General features: G+C 39.5%; 1 protein-coding gene across 1 annotated transcript; it reads right to left on the bottom strand.

Annotated features, from left to right (window-relative positions):
- Positions 1-2,347: 2,347 nt before the first annotated feature.
- On the bottom strand, positions 2,348-13,513 carry CELA2A (chymotrypsin like elastase 2A). Its single transcript, XM_051991396.1, has 8 exons — positions 13,468-13,513; positions 12,369-12,457; positions 10,885-10,982; positions 9,137-9,265; positions 6,744-6,880; positions 5,464-5,609; positions 3,980-4,132; positions 2,348-2,435 (listed from the first exon to the last, which is right to left on the bottom strand). The coding sequence occupies exons 1-8, from the start codon at positions 13,505-13,507 to the stop codon at positions 2,418-2,420; spliced, it is 810 nt and encodes a 269-aa protein (XP_051847356.1). The 5' UTR covers positions 13,508-13,513; the 3' UTR covers positions 2,348-2,417.
- Positions 13,514-17,506: the final 3,993 nt, after the last annotated feature.

Below are 17,506 nucleotides of genomic sequence, written 5' to 3' on the forward strand. Positions count from 1 at the left end.
GACCCTAACCTCAGGAAACATGCTTTTCAATCTTGGGCAGGACTTTACTTAAGTAGGAGACCTAATTTCTGTTTAGAGTATAAATAGAATCCAGTTTGGACTAGTTTTTATCCAGTTTTATCCTTGTACCCCTCCGTGAGTTTAGGGTGACCTGGCTCATGAAGGAGAAAACTAATCAGAGTAGTTTGGATGGAGAGGGATTCTCCTGTCCAGATTGTTAGAGGTGGCTGAGGCTCATGATCAAGTCACGTTATTAGCAGGAGAAACTGAAGTCTTCTATTCCACCTCCTTATTAAATGTTTATCAGTCAATGCTGATTTTCACTTTTCAGGGTCATTTCCTTTTACCAAAGAGTTTAAGGCATTCATCATCATCATTGGTATGGTTTTGGTTGCTAAGAGAAACCAAGAATCATCAATTTATCAATTATTAGCTTGCCTAATTCATAGATTATTAATTACTCAGAAACTGTCTCTTGGGTTTTTTCATTCATCACATCTTCTTGCCTTTCACCTATTAATTTTCAGTACATGAAGCCCCTGAGTGAATCACAATAAGTGAAATGAAGTAGTCCATCTCTGCTTATCTCTTCCTTTTAGAATGTTTATCCTTCAGGCTTCAGCTCACGCTCCACATCTTCTAGGAGGTTTCCCCCCCCCACTATTTTCTTCCTCCCCATATGTATTGAGAGCTCTTTGTCTCATCACTCCCTTGACCCCTTTGTTTCAGCCTCTGTCAGTTGCTATGTGTTCCATGGCTTGGAAGGATGGGAGTTGGGAACTTTTCATTTAGATCAAAGAATTCAGAGCAAGACCACCTTAGAGATTATCCAGACCCCAGTTTCTTACACCGTGGTTCTCAACTCCAGTAGGGTCTTGTAACTGAATGTGGGGGTCATGAAATTATGAATTATTGTTAGTGAATGCTTTATTTATATGCCTATTTTATGTGTCTATGTACCTGGGGTCACATAAAAATTTCTCAGGCAAAAAGGGATCATGAGTGGAAAAAGTTTAAGAAGCCCTGTTCTAGACCAATTCTTTCTCTCTCTCTCTCTCTCTCTCTCTCTCTCTCTCTCTCTCTCTCTCTCTCTCTCTCTCTCTCTGCTGAGACAATTGGAGTTAAGTGACTTGCCCAGGATCACACAGCTAGGAAGTATTAAGTGTCTGAGGTCAGATTTGAACTTGGGTCCTCCTGATTTCAGGACTGGTGCTCTCTCCACTGCGCCACCTAGCTGCACTCCCTCCCCCAATTCTTTCATTTTTACAGAATAGTAAACTAGAGGCTGTTTGACGGTGCAGTGGATAACCTATGGACCCTGAAATCAGGAGGACCTGGTGCAATCCAACCTCAGACACTTACCACTTAGTAGCTGTGTGTCATTTAACCCCCCTTAATCCCAAGTGCCTTGTCAAAAAAAATGGGGATCGGGGTGGGGGTGAATAAAACCCAGTGGGAATGAGTGATCTGGCCAAGATCAGCCAAGTCTGAGCAACAGAGCAGAGATTCAAGCCCAAGTCCTTTGCTTTCCATTTCACTACATTGTTCCCCTATAGGAGGATTTATACATATATATATATTTCACTACATTGTTCCCCTATAGGAGGATTTATACATATATATATATATTTCACTACATTGTTCCCCTATAGGAGGACTTATACATACATACATATATATTTCACTACATTGTTCCCCTATAGGAGGATTTATACATATATATATATTTCACTACATTGTTCCCCTATAGGAGGATTTATACATATGCATAAATCCTCCTATAGGGGAACAATGTAGTGAAATGGAAATCCTCCTATAGGATTTATACATATATATATCCTCCTATAGGGGAACAATGTAGTGAAATATATATATATATATATATATATATATATATATATATATATTGCTAGCATTCATATCATGTTTACTATGTGCCAGTAATATGTGAAGTTCATTGTAAATATTATCTCATTTGTTCTCCACAATGACCCTGGGAGGTAGGTGATATTTTTACAGTTGGGAAACTGAGGCAGAAAGTGATTACTCAACTGCCCAGGGACAAAAAGCTGAGGCCAGATTTGAATTTAGGTCTTCTTGATTCCAGATCCTGTGAATTCTCCATCCCTGAGCTATGGGCTGCCTAATGTATTATTTCTTTAAAACTTCATCACACATAAGTATTGGTTTGTCCTCTGGAATGTTGGAATGCTACTGCAAGGAGAGCATGTCAGAAACCACGGGTGCTACCCCATATCTGCCTGTGACCCAAAGGGCCCACTTCCCTCCAGGATCCCTGGAAGAGAAGGACAAGATGGTTGAGTAGAAACCACTCCAACCGCACCAGTTTGGTTCTTGTTACATCGATTTTATTTCCTTTTCCCTTTATGATGGACCCATTTTCCAGGTTCCTCTGGTTAGTTTTCTGCCATCACCTGCACAAGATACAAAAGAATAGTTCAGGAGGGAAGGAGATTTGGTAGAATTTCCTCTCTGACCTACAAACTTGTCTATCATGATTTGTTGACCCAAGATGGCAGCCAGCTATACTCTGAAAATTTCTAATATTGTTTGAGGTATGTGTGTAGGGAGAATAGAGAAGGAATATTTCCAGCTTTCATTTACTCTTTTTTGGGGATGTGTGTGTGAGGTAATTGGAGTTAAGTGAGTTGTGCAGGTCACTTAGCTAGTAAGTGTCAAGTGTCTGAGGTGCTCAGGTCCTCCTGACTTCAGGACCAGTGTTCCACTTAGCTGCCCCTTCATTTACTCTTTATATCTTCTCTTTAATATCTATATCATGGAAATTCTCCTGATCCAGTAGTCTGCAGTCACTACTCCAGATCATTCTTTTTCTTTACAAAATTTTAAAACTCTTAATTTAATTTAAAAAATGATGTTATATACATTTTTATATAATTTATAATTTTTATAATTGTGTCACATTCATTTTAAACACTTCTTTTTTAGATCCCTTTCTTGTGAGACATTTGTCGTAATAAAAATTTCAAAAGCAGTTTAGCAAACCAATCAATACATCAACCATGTCTGCCAGAATCAGCAGTTATCCCTTCCCCTTAGTCCCTCACCTCTGCAAAGAGTAGAGAACCGTGCATTTTCTCAACTCTTTTCTGGGGGAAGCTTGGCTTTTGTGTTATCACTTCCTTCACTGAAAGTTTCCTAAATCTTTAGCTTGCCCTTATTTCAGTTCTTCAATGATTTGATCTGATTTTCTTCATCTAAAATTCTCTTGGTGTTCAAAAGTCAGGATTTGCCCCCTCATGTGTTTACAAGGTAGGCTAGGTTTTGACATCAGGGCTTTTCTGCTGCTGTCTGCAGAGTTCTGAGCCCAGGATAATAACCAGTATCACAATTTCATTCCTTTTCTCCTTTATTAAGATATATTCTTTGTCCTAATTTTTATGATCCCAGATTACTTCTAGTTCTAATATTTTATGTTCCGACATTTTAGATTTTGAAGCCCCTTTTAGCCTTGACATCCTGGATTCTAAGGGTCTCCCAACTCTGACCTCCTGGGTTCTAAGGGCCCTCCCAGTTCTGACATCCCGGGTTCTAAGGGCTCTCCCAACTCTGATAGCCCGGGTTCTAAGGGCCCTCTCAGCTCTGACATCCCGGGTTCTAAGGGCCTTCCCAGCTCTGACCTCCTGGGTTCTAAGGGCCCTCCCAGTTCTGACATCCCGGGTTCTAAGGGCCCTCTCAGCTCTGACATCCCGGGTTCTAAGGGCCTTCCCAGCTCTGACATTCTGCGTTCTAGTGGTCCCTTTCAGCCTTTCACATTCAATGGCCTAAGGTTTTTTGTTATCCTGAATGTTCCACTCCAAGGACCTCGGAGTTCTCCTAATCTCTGTTATAAGATTTCTCGCTCTCTTGTCTTTTAGTCCTTTTATATGACTCATTTCTTTTACGCTATGCCATGGACTTCTGCTCTGGCCCTGGGAAACAGGTAGAAACTTCTTCTCACCTTATTGATCCAGTCATTGTAGTTGGAGACCCGGGTGAAGACGGAGGGTTTGCGGTAGTAGTTGCAGCCCAGTGCTGAGCCGAAGCTCACAATGCCGTGCACTTCCCAGTGGCCATCAGCTGCCTGGCAGTTCAGTGGGCCACCAGAGTCTCCCTAAGGGGAACCCAGGGTTCAATGAGGTCAGGTTAAGGCTCTTGGGAGGAATGTCTTAAATAGTCATAAATATGTTTTTTTCCCCAAAAAGTTCATGTCCTGTCTATATAACATAAATCTTTATTAAATATATTTGATTGTAACACATGCCATTCTGTCTCTGGAAAGAGAAAGCCAAAAACAGAGGTCCCTGTGGCGTCATTACATTCTAAAGTGAGACTTGAGCAATTGTTTTGTCCTTTAAACAGCCTTGTGGAAAGGGTTCCTGATCATATCCATGGACAGAATGACAAGAACTATGCTTTGAAGGATGTGAAAGAGATCCTGGCCCTCCAATATCTCCCTCTCTAGCAGGTCTGACATAGGGTTTAAATGTCATGACTTCTGGGAAATTTCTCATCAAGCCATTATCAGCCATTAACTCTAAAAGTGTGAGGCTTAGTAGTAGAGTCTGAGAGCTGAATTGTAAAGGACTTTTACTCTAATTCCTTCATTTTATAGCTAAAGAACTGGGGACTTGGTAGGGATAAATGACGTACTCAACATCACTGGATAAAAACTATGATAATGGTAATGATGACAAATTGCCTTTTAATACTTGTGAAATACTTTACACACATTTATCTCATTTAAGCCTCCCAAAAATCCTGTGAGGTAGACCCTACAGGAATTCATTGCCTTAATTTTACAGAGAAGGAAACTGAGGCTCAGTGAGCTTAAATTTCTATTGTTGTTTTTCAGTCATATGTAACTCTTTGTGTCCCCATTTGGGATTTTCATGGCAAAGATATGGGAGTAGTTTACCATTTTCTTTGCTAGCTCATAGGACCAGCAAATTTAAGTGATTTGTCCAGGTGGTAAGCCTTTAAGGCCAGATTGGAACTCAGGAAGATGAGTGTTCCTGAGTTCAATTCCAGTGCTCTGTCCACTCCACCATCTAGTGGCAAGATTAAATTACTTGCCCTAAATCACTATGCTATAAGTTGCATGGCTTTGAATCTACTTCTGCCCAATTTTTCCAGCAATCTTTCCACTTTTGCTCCCTGCCTCTCTTGCTCATAGGATCATAACTGAAAGGATGGAATAGACTTCAGAGGCCATATAGTCAGATTTCCTTATTTTTCAAACAAAACAAGCCCAGACGGGTTGTTTAAGGTCATACAGGCAACAAGAAATAGGGAGGCTTTGGATCTAAGTTCTAATTCCCTGACCAGCCAGCTTCTCATCTGTCTGGAATGAAGCAAGTATGGCTCTGGCTGTGTGGCTCACTAAATGAACCAGAGAGTGGAGAAGATATGGGGTAGGGAGATTTCTCCATTTTTCACACTTACGTTGCAACTGGAGATCACCCCATCACCACCGGCACACACCATGTTGGTTTTCACAGAGCTGCCCCACCAGCTTGGGAGGGAGCAAGTGGCAAAATCTACCACCAGCAAGCGACCCTGCTGCAAAATATCTGGGAGAGCTCCATTGGCTAGAAGGAGACCAGAGAAGAAAGAATTAATGGGGAGAAGATCTCATGAGAACCATGGAAATTATAGATGCATCATACAATTGTATGACAAAGAGAAAAATATAAGGAAGAGAGAAAACTGCCCAAAGTCACCCTATAAATGATGGGAGAAGCTGGGACTAGATATTCTGAAAGACCAAAATTCCCAGGATCAGGAAAATACCCTTCAAATGTCTCCACTATAATTTTCTTGAAGTATTTTTCTTGAAATATTAGTAGCTTGCAATCCTGTGCCAATCTAAGGTTTGAAAAATTCTTTTTACTACCCAATGAAGATTAAAGTACAAATATGGCTTTCCCTCTTTTATAGATGGTGGGGAAACTGAGACTCAGAGAAAAGTGACTCCTTTATAATTATAGCTAGTATATGGCAAAACAGGGATTTGAATCCAAATTATCTTTCTCTAAGTCATAGGATTCTAGTTTTAGGGCTAGAAATATCTTTTCATCCTCATTTTATAGATGAGAAAAATGAAACCTGTATGTGTTGATTAAGGTCACAGAGGTAGTGAACATCAAGAGGTGATGACATAGAAACATACAGGATTCTGGGACTCTGGGCAAATTAGAGTCCCTCAGGCAACTCCCTCTGACTATACACGATGAGGAAGGTACCCATCTGCCTTGGTAGAGGAAGGGTCCTCTCCAAAAACACCCTGAGGACTGATGAAATCAGGAAATCTGATTTTTCAAAAATAAGCAAAGAAAACAGCAACAATTAAAAAACCAACAAAAAGAAATCCTCTGATTTGAAGGTTAGTGCTCTTTGAAAAGTCCTGCTCTGTGAGGGAAGCTTTACAAGTAGTATTGAACATTAGGTCTGTTATCAAAAAATCTGGACTCAACCCCTTTCTGCTATGTTGTATCTTTCCTCCTTTCTGGCCCTTTATAATCAGGGGATCAATGTTACATTCTCTAAATCTTGGGGTGCAACTCTCCTCACCTTATTTTAGCATCTTCTGCTCCCCTGCACCTTCTCCACTCAGCCTTGGGCAATAGAGTGGGGAAAGAGCTCCCAGGTTTTTGGTCTCCTCCAAATGATTGGGAGGGGATCACTATCCTGTGGTCCCTTCCCACACATGGGCCCCCACTTACTTTGCAGCCGTCCCCAGCCTGTGACGTAGCAGGCAAAATTGTTGGGCAGGATGGCACCAGCAGGAGGCAGGCAGCCCAGCTGAATTTTTTCAGTCAGAGAGACAGAGTTGGCGAGTTTGAGCAGGGCAATGTCATTCCTGAGTGTGAAAGAGAGAAAAGACTGAAGAACGGGGGCTTCTTGTCAACTTTGTCTCCCAATTTGACCTGAGATCATCCCAACAGCCAGCAGCCAGCCCAGAGTCTTGTGTTCGCCTCTCCATTAATCTTGCATGGATCAATGAAGACATTACCTCATTTAAACTCTTGAACACACACACATGATGCACCCTGCATTATTGGAGCAAATATCTGTGTCCATGATCTCACAGATGCATTGGAACTGGGCTTGGAGTAATGGTGATTTCTAACTACCAAGAGGACTTGGGAGGTGGAGGCCAACAGGGTGTCCCTGACTCTTGTCCCTTCCTGCTCAAATCTATCTTTTGGGTCATGGCCAACTGGACTTGGTTAAAACATTGGTTTCCTTGGATCCCTTCTTGTTCAGAGGACCTTTAGTGCAGGACTCCTCATTAGAGAATCAGATCATCAGAGCCCAAAGGGACTTGGAAGTCATTCAGAGCTGTCAACTTCCATTCTGCAAAATGCAACTCAAATCAGATTAAAATGCAATTGAGAGGCAGCCAGGTGGTGCAGTGGATAGAGTACCAGCCCTGAAGTCAGGAGGTCCTGAGTTCAAATCTGACCTCAGACACTTAACACTTCCTAGCTTAACCCAATTGCCTCAGCCAAAAAAAAAATGCAATTGAGAAACACACTAGAAAATAATCGGGAAAAAATAAATAAAAATACAGTGAAACATAGATAATGTTAGTTTGTAGTTTTCTAAGTAAATATGCCACTGTTTCTATTTGACTTTGACAACACTGAAAATTTCTAACCCACCAGGAGTTCAACACAACAGTGTGTCATAGAGGAAAGCCTGCTGGACATAGAGTGCTCCTACTTGTCAAAGGATCTGCGTTCTAATCCTGTCTCTGAAACTTATTACTTGTGTTAAAAAAACAACAACAAAACTCTGTGCCTCAATTTTCTCATCGTAAAGTGAGGGGGTTATATTAGATGGTCTCCAAGGTTTCTCTAGCTTTCAATGGTTTGGATATTATGATATTAAGGAAGAGGAGTTTATTCCATTTGGAAGAAGTTCTCAGCGTTAGAAAGTATTTTCTTATATTGAATCTAAATGAGATAATCTACAACTCCAGGTATCAGAAAATCTGGACTCAACCCCTTTCTCTGCTATGTAGCAATCTTTCCTCTCTGTCCCTTTATAATCAGGGAATTGATGTTAAATCTCTAAACCCCGTTCTGCTCTAAATCTTGGGATCCATCTCTCCCCACCTTATTTTAGCACCTTCTCCTCTCTGACACCATTCTCCAATCAGCCTTGGACCATGGGGTGAGGAGAGAGCTCCCAGGTCTTTGGCCTCCTCTCCCCATCACTCGTGTTTTAAAAGTCTCTGGCTTCCTATCAGATTCAGCACAAATCTTATTTTCTCTGGGCAGCCTTTTGCAGGTCTCCCAACTGCTAGTGTCTTCACCACCGAGATCACTTTCCATTGATTCTGCATAGATCTTCTATCTATCTAATTAATTTATATTTCTCTAATTAAATAAAATAAATTTTAAATTAAAAAAATTTATATTTCTCTTTGTAAGCTCTATGAGATCAAGGACTATTTTTGACTTTGTATCTGTAGAACTTAGAGAAGTTCTTGGCACATAGTAGGAGTTAATAAATATTTGTGGACTGACCTTCAGATAGATAAAGCATTAAATGCTGCAAATATTTGGAGACACTGGTCACATTTCCCCAAAGTTTTCTCTAGTTGAACATTCCCAGTGTGACAAATGATCCTTGCATCAAATTAAGCAAATGGAAAATTATTTATCAGATATGTTCTATAGGGGGGATGTTCTCCCACATAAAGTTTCAATTGGTTGGCTGCTTAGATCTTTCTTGACCGACCCTGAAATTCTGTGTTTCTCCTTTCTGAACAGTCTCTTTTCTGTCTGGTTACTCTCATTTGGACATGTTCCAGTTTGTCGATGTTTTCCCAAAATTTGGCTGTACATGTGACCTGCGGTCTGTCTAGTGGGACTATCACTGCTCTTATTATAGACATTTTCACGCATTCCTTTCCATATATTCCCATTAAATAACTATATTCTCATTTGAGTTCATATGTTTCATCCCTTGGAGATTAAGGCACTGGGCAGAGGGCATCTTCTTCCCAAGAGAAGATTAGCTGTTTCTTCCTTAGCTTTTTTGCCTTCCATGAGAGCCTTTCCTGTCTCCCCAGTTCAACCCAAAGGAGAAAATGTCCTTGAAGTACCCATTGGAAAGCTTGTTAGGGTTCCAGTCCTCATGGACCACCATTTTTGAAACACTGACAGCTAAAGATCCTTTCTCCTCAGTGGACAGGCTGTGTCTCCCGAGCACCACTTGGTATCTCCTAGAAGAGCTGTAGAAAAAGAAGGGATAGGACAAGAGGGTCAGTCCTGGAGGGAGTCGTGGTCAGGACCATGGACAAGCATTGTGACAGTACATCTGAGATTCATCTTTGGCCCTCAAGGGTGTGTGAGTATAAGAGAAAGAGGAACAGAGACAGACAGACAGACAGAGACAAAGACAGACAAAGACACAGAAAGAGATACAGAGAGACAGAGACAAGCAGGGAAAGAGTCAGAGAGAGAGGGACAGAGAAAGAGAGAATCTGTCCATAATATGGTCAATAAGTAGACCATTGGGTGATGCTTGAGTTACCAGGAACCAGTCAGTTAGTAATAATCTCATTTAACCCTGACCTAGGTATGATGATGAGGTTACAAAAGAATCTTTGAGGAATCATGGACTTGTAGAACATTAAAGCTCACAATTATGAATTCAAAATTTAATAGGGGAAGATATAATATTCAAAGGGCAAAAATTTCAAGACCCAGAGTTTTAAATTTCAAGAGAGTTTCCATTACCCTAGTGCAAATAGTTATGCTAAAAGTATTTTCTACTTTAACATTTTCTAAAGTGCTTTCTCTGAATCTCTCATTTGTTTCACATTATACATACTATTATTTTTTCAATAGATGTGCATTTCTCCAGTGGGCTGTAATTTTCTTGAGGACAGGGACCATGTAGTTTTCCAATTTTCTTCCCCACAACAACACACTAAGTATTATATACATACAACACAATAAAAATGCTGAAATTTAAATTTGAAATACTTTTTGGAAATAATTCATCAGTGTAATGGGAATAGGACAGTCTGCACAGGGAGACATCCGCTTGTCTCTTGTAGTAGATTGTAATATCCCCAAATACTGGAACTCTTCTTTTCTCCATAGAGCCTAATATAGGGTTCTCAAACAAACCGCCATCAAGGCTTGACTGACTAACTGGACTCACTGGCTGAACTCTAGACCCACCTTTGCCTTGGTACTGTGGTGGGAGTGAAGGGATACTATGCTTTCTTTCTTGATATGGATAATATTATTTAATAACGTGACTCCATTTTAGTATAAATGGATGGTTCAGTATAACTCTGTTTTGCCTTTCTTTACTCCTGGCTATGGAAAAGCCTTCTAAAAGATGGTGTCAGCCTTGTCTCAGACTCCTAAAGTCAATGAGAGACTAGCATTAGAAAGTCTCTACCTCTTCTTTCGAAATCCACACCATCCCTCCACTAAGACCAGTGGCTAATTGGTTGGGAACCCAGAATAGTAATGTGTTTTTTGCATGCTATAAATATTGGTGAGAAAATGGCTTATATTCAGAAATCTACTTGCCCTAAGAGATACCCTTCTCAGGGTGAGAACGGATATTTCCTTCTGTCTTGGATTGGAATTATGGGTGAAATAAAGCTTTTTAAAAAAAATTGATCTTTACTCTAAGTTCCAAACAGTATTTATTTCCTCCACCCGCCCCAATACAATTCAATTCACTCTAGGAAAGTGATTTATTTGTAAGGTTCCTTTAAAGAGTTTAAATTATTAGTCATAAATTTGATCATTTAGATCTCAGGCCCCAGAAATAAGTGTTTGCAAATGATGGGAGATATGGACTAGATAGGAATCTTAGAACAGTTACCTGATGCAGTGAGCGGCAGTCAGTACCCAGTTCTTGGCTATGAGGGTTCCCCCACAGGTGTGTCTCCATACACCATTGGAATTGTATTGAAGAGAGACCTGAGTAGAAAACAGACTATAAAGCTTCTGGGAAATCTACTTCTATGTCAGTCAGTCAGCACATAAAACATTTATTAAGCATCTACTACATGCTAGGCATTATATTAAGTTCCGGGGAACCACAACAACAAAAAAAGACAAAAGAATTCTTTCCCTCAGGGAGCTTATAGTCTAATAGGGGAGACAGAATGCAAATAATGTATAAACTAGCTATAAATAGGATGAAAAGGAAATACAACAGAGGGAAGGTAATAGAATTAAGAAGGATTGAGAAAGATTTCCTATAGAAGATGGGACTTCAGCTAGGACTTGAAGACCAGGGAATCCAGAAGGCAGAGGATGAGGAGGGAGACCATTATGAGCATGAGGGACAGTCAGAGAAACTGCATTGGGTCTTATTCATGGAATAGCCAAGAGGTCAGTCTCACTGTCACATATCAAAGAGTAGATATTGGAGGGTAAGGTGTGAGAAGACTGGAAAGTGGGAAGAGGTGATATATAAGTTCTCTGAATGCCAAGAAGAGGCTTTTCTTTTTGGTCCTGGAGGTGATAGTGAGCCATTGAAGTTTCATGAGTAGGAGGCAGGGGGAGGAGGGAGTGACATGGTCAGACTTGCTTAAGATAATCAATTTGGCTGCTGAAGGGAAGCTAGATGGGAGTGTTGGAGAGACTCAAGACCATCAGACCTACCAGTAGCTATTTAAATAGTCCATTTGGTGGGGATGGAAACAAAGCTGGGGGTGACAGCTGTTATACATTAATTCATATCAAACCATTCTTCCTATACCTTTAAAGGTGGTAAGGGTATGGTAGAGGGCACGGGAAGGAGTGGCAATGGTTCAGTCTAGGGGATAGAAAGCACTGTCCCATAGTATAATAGGAAGTTTATATGGCAAGGGCTAATAAGTTCCTATTTCCCTTTTCACATCCCTCAGCCCCACCCCAAGTGATCAAGGATTCAGAAGTTTTCCATCCTATTATAGAATCTCTGATTATACAAAGGTATGTCTACGGAATGGTCCTGGGCACTTAGTGAACTTTGGGAAGATAGGACTGGAGAAGAATGAACTAAACAGAAGAATGATAAGCATGATTGTACTTTAAGTTTAAGGCAGCAATCATTTCCCATCTTTTTATGCATCTTGCTTCCCATCCCCAATTAAATCATTAATGCAATTAACATACACCAAAACCTTACTGGAAAAATGGGATTCGATTTAACATATAATTATTTTATAGAAGAGATGGATTTTATAATATTATCAGTAAGTGAATTTATAAAAAGACACATAAAACCCCCCTCTGCCATAATATGTACCCAAGATGGTAACCATCCTGCATAACCTGAATTCCAACTAGGGCTAGGGAGGGGGGGGTGTTACTTACCTGCCAGGGCCAACTGTTAGGCAGCACATTTTCACCTCCAACTACCCTGGATAAATTGGGCTGGTAGGTGGGGACCCCACAGCCTAGAACTAAAACACAGAAAAGAGAGTTAGAAAGGACAGATGAAACATCATTAAACCAAGTCACCCCAGACACCATCTAGTCTGGACCCCACACCTGTATTGAGAGAGTTCATGGACAAGATGGTGAAAGATTGTCTTGACCATCTCCCTCACTTGATTCCCAGTGGTTCCTTGGAACCAGGTCATAAGGAATATGGAAGACAAGAATACAGAACAAAATAACTGAATGACGATAACTCAAATTCCTACAATACATTTAAAGTCATCAAGTACTTCATTCACTCCGCCTTTTGACATAGGTAGAGTAATAATATAGCCCCCATTTTACAGAGGGAGAAAATAAGGTACAGAAAGGTAGAGAAGTGATTGGTTTAGATTCACACAGGTAGTAAATATCAATCTGGGATTTGAACTTAGTTATTCCTAATTAGAAATCTCATCTAATATAGTGGAAAGATACTAAATTTGGAATCAGAATTTAATTTGAATTCTGGCTCTGTTAATTTTGACCAGTTTGAACTAGGGTTAAAGGCACTACCTCTCTGGGACTCAGGTACCTTATCTGTGAAAGCAGGGCAGAGCCAGTCTGATAAGTATATTCTCAAAGTATAGTCTCTGAGATTCTGTCAGGAGGTCAATGAATTCAGATTTTCATTTCTAATGTGGTAGATATCAGTGGAAAAAACCTCATACAAGTTCTTTTGCAGGGAGGAAAGTCCTCAAAAAATTTTAATACTATAAAGAGATCCTGAGACTGCTGGACTGGTGGATAAAGAGCAGTCCTTGGAAACTGGACCATCTTGATCAAAATTTCATCTTAGATACTTACTGTGTGAATCTGGGCAAAGCACTTAACATTTTTGTGCCTCAGTTTCCTCATCTGTAAAATGAGAAGATTGGACCTAATGTCCCCTAAAGTCTTTTCCTGTTCCAAATCTGATGACTGTACTTTCTGTTATACCATATGAAATCTTTCATTCCCTACTTTCCCCAATTCCTCCAGGCATAAGTTTTACCTCCAGCCACCAGCACTGAGATCAACAGGAGCTTGATCATGGTGCCTCCTTAGATTTTCTCTAAGAATGTTATCCACAGAGAAAGCCCTATTTAAACTGGAGTTCTTATCATCAGCCCAAGATAGGTACAGAACACAAGTGGGATTTTTCTCAGGACTTAATGGAAAAAAGATGTATGTCCATTTTTTTCCCTTCCCAACATCTGTTATCCACTTTCTTGGAAATATTTAAGCAAAATATTGGCATTGGACCATCAAATTCAGATGCCACCTGCTTTGTGATACATGATGCTGTGGATTTTGGGTGAAAGCAAGATGACTTCATAGCTTTAAAAATATATATTAACTAAAGAGAAAAAGAATTAATGAATTGGGCATATAGTAAAAAAAACACTGTAAATTAATAGATTAGCAAGCTTTAAAAAAATCAAAGGAAATTTGAAAATTAGAATAGATGTAAAGCTGAAGATAAAGACTAATAAAGCAAAGGTTTTTTTTAAAGACTAACACAATTTATAAGCCATTACTTAATTTGATGGCGAGATAGACAGATGGTAAGAAAGAGGAGGAAAAGGAAAAGAAAGAGAAGGAAGACCCAAGTTAAAAATGAACAAGATAAGTGTACAATCAATAGGTGACTTCCTCAGGGAAGGTGCTAGCAAGAAAGATAAAGTCTATAGTTCCATCCTCTAGTAAATATGGAGAGAATTCCCAGGGATCTTTACTCATCCTGTGATGTTTATAAGTAATGACCATACACCATGACCAAGAGACACATGTCTATGCTTGAAATGCAGTGAACTTGCCCTTTCCTAGAAAAGAAAGTGAAGGGATTAGAGGAAAATTATATTCCAAGTTATTAAGGGCAAGGGGTATATGGGCTATTTAGGGAGCATCGCTGTTGTGAAGGCTACTGAGTTTTTTTCAGGGCTGCTCATCCACCTTTGGTGTCCACCTTCACCCAATAATCATCCAAGAAGCTATAGCATGTGCAGTGGTCACACTCTGGTAAGACCATCTTCACAGATGAGCAAAACAAGGTTGGGGGTAATCTATGGTCCTCAAACCTCTCAGTGAGTCTGGGAGATATTTATCCCAAGCATGTGAAGATTTCTCCCAACAAAATAAGTGCTTGAGAACATTTTGTTCCAACAATCATATAGGCAGATGAAACAGATGTTGAAGACTGGTTAGACTTGATCAGACATCAAAGACATCAAGATCATCCACTGTATCCCAGGCAATCACGAATTGTTCCAACTTTCACTGTTCAATGGCTCTGGAAGAGAGAGTGAAGCTAATGACTGTGCAATTGTCTCACTTAAATCCAGTTCATGCACATTTCCAAACTTTGAAAATGAAGGACAATCAACAACAAGAGGGCGATATATTGTTTTTTAAAAACACAGAAGAATTTTAGTGTGAAAATGAAAGGGAAAAAGGATCTAAGAAGGCAAAAAGAAATTTGAGTCAGATGGTTAGAAAATGGAAAAATATGACTTAAAGGAAGTAGGGAAGGATTGCTGATTGCTTGGAGCTGAGAAACCCCTGGGAGTCTCTTCTGCAGGGAGTTGGACAGACTGAGGAGAAAGCATCTGCTTATCTTCCAATGGGTGATACTGTACTCCAAAAGGGCTATTGAGTGAGAACTCAGTCAATAGGAGTCCAAGGAGGAGAAAAATGGTAACTCTGTGCTGATGAGTATTGAGGCAGCTGTTAGTTTACCTGTTATTGAAAACAGCAATAAAGAAGTTTGCTGATTTCCTGGGCATGTATCCAAGGAATGACAGAGAATCTTTGAAGACCTGTCAAAACAGAAGACTATCCAATTCCGGTGATTCACTTGGACACAAACTGTACTTCTAGAATGAACCTAGAAAGCATTGCCAATGTTTAGAAAATCTTGCATGAGAAACTGACAACAACAGGTGGTGTCATCTTTCTAACAACTATTGGATCTGAGTTTCTTAATCCTTTTTTATGTCATGGGCCTACTCTTACAGTCTTGTGAAGCCTATGAATCTCTTTTCAGAATAAGTTTTTTTAATTAAAGCTTTTTATTTTTCAAAACCTATATGTGGACATTTCTTTAACATTCACCCTTGCAAAACCTTGTCTTCCAATCTCCTCCCCTCCCAGATGGCAAGTAGTCCAATATATGTTAAACATGGTAGAAATATATGTTAAATCTAATATATGCATACATATTTGTATAAGTATTGTGTCGCACAAGAAAAATAAATCAAACCATTAAAAAAAGAGAAAAGCAAAATAAAATGCAAGCGAACAACAACAAAAAGAATTAAAATGCTATGTTGTGAACCACACTCAGTTCCCACAATCCTCTCTCTGGGTATAGATGACTCTCTCCATCACTGAACATTTGGAACTGGTTTGAATAATCTCATTGTTGAAGAGAGCCACGTCCATCAGAATTAATCATCATATAATCTTGTTGCTGTGTATAAAGATCTATGTAGGCCTCTCCAAACCTCTCTGAAATCCTCCTGCTGGTCGTTTCTTATGGAATAATAATATTCCATAACATCCATATACCACAATTTCAGCCATTCTCCAACTGATGGGCATCCACTCAGTTTCCAGTTCCTTGTCACTATAAAAAGGACTGCCACAAACATTTTTCCATGTGTGGGTCCCTTTCCCTCCTTTAAGATCTCTTTGGGATATAAGCTTAGTAAAAGCTCTACTGGATCAAAGGATGTGCACAGTTTGATAACTTTTTCAGCATAGTTCAGAACAAAGCAAAATATACAGATTACAAAGAAAACCAGTTATATTTAAATAATTATAAAAATATTTTTGTTCATTGCTTTTTCCCATTTCATAAATTCCATTTTTCAATGAATTGGTTTCTTTTTCATTTCTATTTTGTAAGGAGTTGCTTTTTCCATTTCATCAAATCTATTTTTAAGGGGTTTTCTTCAGATGATTTATGTTTTTTCTTTTCCATATATACTCTCTTGCAAAGATCTTATTTCCTTTTCCCATTTTTCTTCTAACTCTTTTAAGATACCTTTTGAATTCTTCCAAGAAGGCCTTGTGAAATGGGGACTGACTCATATCACCTTTTAGGGCTTTATCTGGAGCTGATTTATCTTTAGGATTCACAGAATGTGAGATCTGTTCTTCTCTTTCTTCATAAAAGCTATCTATGATCAGAGTTCTTTTTACTTTTTTTGCAATTTTTTTTTTTAAAGTTTGAGATCTGCTCTTAAGACAAAGGGGCAACAGCCATGGTATTGTTGTTGTTGTTGTTGACTGATTTCTGGTGCTGGGATCGACATGGCCAGGTCTCATGTTCTGGGGTTCAGGGGCTCACAATTTTCCTTTTGTATTTGCTTTGGGTGTCTTACGGCAAATCTCTGAACCACTGGTTTGTACCTAGGATAAAGTAGCCTAAGACCCTCACAGTAGATTCCCCTTGTGCAGATGCTCTAGCACCCTAGCTCCCTGCCCCAGCTCCTTGCCCCAGGCTCCCTAAGCTGTGGTCTGGGCTCAGCAGCCTGTCCCTCTGCCCAATTGAAATAGACCTTTTCTGAAGTTCTTCCAAAGTATCTTCTAGAAATTTGTTGTACTGCAACTATTTGTGGGTTCTATCACTCTAAAACCAGTTCAGAGGCTTAATATACTATTGATTTGAAGGAAGTTCAGAGGAGATCAGATAGAGATGTGTCTCCTCTCCACCATCTTGACTCCATCCCCCATAAAAATATTTTTAAAAAATTTCATGGTCTCTGCTAGAAAAGTTCACCTTTTTAATAGACACTAAGGAAGGAAAAAGAACCAAGCTGTACTCAAGGGTGATTTTTGTATGTATTCTCAGATTAGGATTAACAGCCAACTAAAAGTCTATTTAATCATGTTCTGGAGTCATATATGCACATGTTTTAAAGTAGAGATTAAAATTCTCCATTATATATTATCACAAGCTTCCAGAAATAAGTTCACCAGCTTCCTTTTTTTAGCAAAAGGTGAAGTATACTTTGAGAATAGGTCACCCAAAAAAAAAAAAAAAAAGA

This window comes from Antechinus flavipes, chromosome 3, assembly GCF_016432865.1.
Source record: "Antechinus flavipes isolate AdamAnt ecotype Samford, QLD, Australia chromosome 3, AdamAnt_v2, whole genome shotgun sequence".
Taxonomy (NCBI): domain Eukaryota; kingdom Metazoa; phylum Chordata; class Mammalia; order Dasyuromorphia; family Dasyuridae; genus Antechinus; species Antechinus flavipes.